The 5,000-nt window shown below is 38.1% G+C and overlaps 1 protein-coding gene across 2 annotated transcripts in view; it reads left to right on the top strand.

Annotated features, from left to right (window-relative positions):
- Positions 1–5,000, top strand: part of LOC144970472 (uncharacterized) — a 133,568-nt gene that overhangs the window by 42,642 nt on the left and 85,926 nt on the right. For both annotated transcript variants that reach the window (XM_078910155.1, XM_078910157.1), the window contains exon 3: positions 1,930–2,044. In XM_078910155.1, coding sequence (XP_078766281.1) covers positions 1,930–2,044 — 115 coding nt within the window. The remainder of the gene's footprint in view (positions 1–1,929; positions 2,045–5,000) is intronic.

The raw sequence follows: 5,000 nt of genomic DNA on the forward strand, positions 1-5,000 counted from the left end.
GATTTGTTTGCGGTCTAGTGGTATAAACTTGAAACTTGAGCTTTTTATATAGCGCAATATCCACTAAATGTACTCAAATCGCTTTACGAAGGGCTTAGTGGATATTGTGCTGTAAAAAAGGTCACCCTTTTTTTTTATTGCATGTGAACAATCTTGGATGGAACATCTGATATCGACGCGTTCATATATGCAGGCCTGACATCGGAATCCATTTACGGGCCTAGTTTAGCATTGCTGTAATGAACAATATGTTGCGTCATTTTTTGAGACTTCCATGACAACAATGGGCCGACGATAATGAATTGGGTTATCAGACCTGCAATTAAGTGCACGTCGTCTGATATACTTTATCTTGGGGGTCAGCGTGGCTCAGCAGTACGGTCTTTGCTTAGTACCTGAAAGGTACCGAGTTCGACTACCCGCCTCGTTTTGTGGCCTTGAGCAAATCACCTCGACCTAGCTCACTTTGCGGCACTGCACTGCGGCTAACGTCTAGGCCATTCCAGTCTTCCCTTGGGGACGAATAAAGGGACGTTTTATTTTATTTTATTTATTATTATTATCTTAATTTGTCATAATGGGGCATAGAATGATCCTTAGAAACCCCCCCCCCCCCCTCTCCTCGTCCTCATCATCACGCTTCTTTCTCTCGTCCCAGTCCTCCTCACCCCCCCCCCCCCCCCCCCCAATTTACACCAGAGTCTAGTTAAGTAGAGTGAACTTCAGGAAGTCGAACTGGGGGGAATTCAGTTCCCATATATCGAGCAGGTTTGTCCTGCAATCCCTCCCAAGTCCGAAAATAACCAGATTTAACATACTGCTGGTTAACCCTCTCCTTACCAGCCATTTTCAAAATTTTCCCCAAAACTTCCCACCCACCCAACACAAAAACATACATTTCTTACTCAAACAGAAAAGCAACGACCACATTCTATACATAATATTGTTCGACAATATGAACATTATTACAGAATGTCAAATTTTTATAGCTGTAGCAAAAAGAAATGAAATCTGGATGAGAAAAGTGACGGTTACATCGTAACAAATAGACGATTCTCCAATAGGTGGTAAGGAGAGGGTTAAGCGCGCTCATCGCTCCTTTCAGCGGAATGTGTTGGAAAGATTATAGTTATTCAACTAAAACTCTAAAATAAAGATCAGAACAAGTCGTGTGCATGAAAGGTGCCCAACAAATCAAGGAAGAAAAGTACAAGGGAAAAAAAACCATCCCAAAAAATCAGTTTACCTCGACTGGAGATCGAACCCCAGACCTTCTAATTACCGGTCAGACGTGCTACCAGTACACCTGTAATCAGAAGTTCTTAGGTTCGATCTCCAGTCGAGGTAGACTGATTCTTTGGGAAGTTCTTTATTTTTTTATTGTTTTTTTTTTCTTTCTTGCTTTGTCTGGTAACTTTCATACACACTTGTTCAGTTCTTTATCTGACACAGCTGCCTGCTCCTCAATTTCTTAATTTGATATTTTTTTTAAACTCTAAAACCTGTACCTATATAGATAGTATGCGCTTGGCTAAGAAGCTCATGCGAAAATATAGCGGACCAACACACAAAACTATTTGTTACCTTGAACGTTTATATTCTATCTGGTTAATACCGTTTAGTGAGAATTACTCATAAACGCGGATGGCAAAAAGTAAAGTAATAACAAAGACCTGAGTGACGTCAACTTCATACTATTACTATCGATAGATAGTATGCACTTGGCTAAGACGTTCACAACATTGCCATCCGGAAGTATAACGAACCAACACACAAAACTATGTGTAACCATGAACTTTTATAGTCTGGTTAATACAGTTTAGTGAGAAATTACTCATAAACGCAGATGGCAAAAAGTAAAGCAATAACAAAGACCTTAGTGACGTCAACTTCATACTATCTATATATTATTTTGTTTTCTCCATTCAGTTCATCCGAGACGAGCTCCAGTACACAGATGGATTCGAGAGACAGGCACTGTTCCACAACAATGACAAACTGATCAGCGTCGACGATCTCTGGAAGGCCTGGAAGCATTCTTTAGGTGAGTACCAAAACAAAGATAACGAAAAAAAAAAATCAAAAACAAACCTCAAAACAACAAAAACAGATGAAAAAAAAACCCCCAAAAAACAAACCACCTTCCCCCCCCCCCCCCCCCTTAAAAAAAAAAACAACCAAAAAAAAAAAAAAAAACACCAAAAAGAATCCCCGAAAAATAAAAAACGACAGCAAACAATCAAAAAAAAAATTAATAAAATAATAATAATAATAATAAAGACAAAAAAAAAAAAAAAAAAAAAAAAAAAAAATAAACAAACAGACAACAAAAAAAAAACTAAACAAAATAAACAAAACAAACAAAAACATGAGAAAATCATTTGTCTTCCGTCTTGTTGACAAACGGGAAACCCGAAACGTCCACATCAACACCTGCTAAATTAAATAGAAGCAATCCTCTATTCTATTCGACTATAGCTAGTGTTATTTATCTATTCGATGTTCAAATAAATGTACAGCAACAAAGCCATTCCAATATGAAACTAATCAATGAGGACTCCGATCACTCCGACCAAGGTTGTCATTTTTCCTTGTACGAGTATTTACGGAATTCAGTATATTATAAAGGCCTTTAAAAAAATGAGCTTTTATATAGCGCAATATCCACTAAACGTGCTCAAAGCGCTTTACAAGGGGTCCCTGGTCAACAGCACCACTTAACATGTAGGACGGGCATTGACGACTGTTAGGCGATATTATAATATTTCCGGACAAAGACAACGATGTTAACGGTCAGGTACTCATTTTGCACCTGAGTACAGTGAGAGAATGTGAGCAAAGAATCTTTTCCAAAGACTCAACTATGCGCCGAGCGAGGCTCGAACCCAGGACCGAAAGCGAGTGTCATACCACAAGACCACATAGCCGCAAAAGCCTCTGTATAGATAATAATATGCGCTTGGCTGAGAAGCCATCCGGAAGTATAACGGACCAACACACACAACTATGTGTAACCATGAACTTTTATATTGTGGTTGATACAGTTTAGTGAGAATCACCCACAAACGCGGATGGCAAAATACAATAACAAAGGCTTGAGTGAAGTCATCTTCGCGGGAAAAAAGTACATAAGATATTTTCAATGGAGTGAGTTCAGCACTCAGCAAGGGGTCGGTCAATAATGTGTTTGTGTAAAAGTTCAGTAAATTTTTGCCTTCTGAATTGGCATCTGTGTACGACACTGTGTAATTATTACGGTAAAACGTGGTTTGTTTTTAAATTGTGGCGAGAAAATGTTTACTGATAATATCAAGAGATTTTGCCTAAATTCATGGATTTATCGTGTATTGTCGTCATATGCAAAAAGTTTCACTTATTATGAGCAATATTATATATATATATATATATATATATATATATATATATATATATATATGTGTGTGTGTGGTGTGTGTGTGTGTGTGTGTGTGTTATAATATGTATCAACACGGTGCAATGTGTTATGAAATAAATAACATTGTGAAATTGAATATAAGCTTCAATTTAAAATACGACGTTTCGGGTTTCGCCTTTATCAACAAAACAAGATGAATGAAATACTACATACAGACGAATGAGATAATGATGAGTATTTAACTTAAATGCATACCACCAATCTCAATGTCCCATGAGAGTCATAAACACTAAAACGCGGTAATAGCTGCTCTCCATGCTCGACTGCAAACACAGTTTGACCAAATCACTCTTCTTCCTGATATCAAATTAAATAGAGCTTTAAATAGAGCAATATCCACTAAATGTGCTCAAAGCGCTTTACAAGGGGTCCTCCTGGTCAACAGCAACATTTAACATGTAGGAAGGGACATGACGCCTGTTAGGCGCTATTACAATGTTTCGTACAGACAACGCTGTTAACGGCCAGGTACTCATTTTATACCTGAGTACGGTGAGAGAATGTGAGTAAAGAGCTTTTTCCAAAGACTCAACTATGCGCCGAGTGCGAGGCTGGAACCCAGGACCTTCCGATCCGAAAGTGAGTGTCATACCACTAGACCACATAGCCGCATAATTCAATGTGGAATCAATGGCCGCACTTTAAATAAAACAAAGGGGTTCGCGATTGCGACACTGCCGTGTTGTTTCTGACTAAACGTGTTTTTTTATTCTTTTTTTTTTTCTTTTGTTATTCTCCTGACAGACGGATAGATAGATAGATAGATAGATAGATAGATAGATAGATAGATAGATAGATAGATAGATAGATAGATAGATAGATAGATAGATAGATAGATAGGTGGGTGGGTAGGTGGGTGGGTGGGTGGGTGGGTGGGTGGATGGATGGACGGACGGACGGACGGATGGACGGACGGAAGGATGGATGGATAGATACATTGATACTGCCGCACCATGTTTCACAATGATTTAAACGTCCATTATTTTCAAACGATGGATGATAGAATTATTATCATCTCCATATATCGTAACAATATTGTAAACTGCAGTTCAACTATTATCTAAATAAAAAATCCTTTCAAAGGATTTTCGCCATTAAAATTTATGGGCCGTAAACTTGATTGCTTTTATATAGCTTTATTTATATGGCAACCCCCCCCCCCCCCCCCCCCGATCCCCATCATCCCCATCCTGCCCTTTAGAATTATAATATAAACCAGAATTTACCGTGACTCGTTTATCGTTCGACCGAAAACATTACGAAATCCGAGACTATTTTCAAGGTTACCAATTAATTATTATTTAAAATCTGAAAATGTATATAATATTATGTGAGAGTGCCAGACTTAAGCAAGAAAGAAATATATGAGGTAAAAAAAAAAAAGAGGGAGAAGAAGAAGAAGGAGGAAGAGGAGGAGGAGGAGGAGGAGGAGGAGGAGGATCAACATATTCTAAATGTGAAAATATTAAACAAGATTTCGTCCGTACTAAAAAATAAAAAAAGAAAACCCCCAACATCATCACATTTATTATATGCGCAGTATCCA

This window comes from Berghia stephanieae, chromosome 4, assembly GCF_034508935.2.
Source record: "Berghia stephanieae isolate SIO BIC M18660-M18661 chromosome 4, UCSD_Bste_1.3, whole genome shotgun sequence".
NCBI classification, from domain to species: Eukaryota; Metazoa; Mollusca; class Gastropoda; order Nudibranchia; family Aeolidiidae; genus Berghia; species Berghia stephanieae.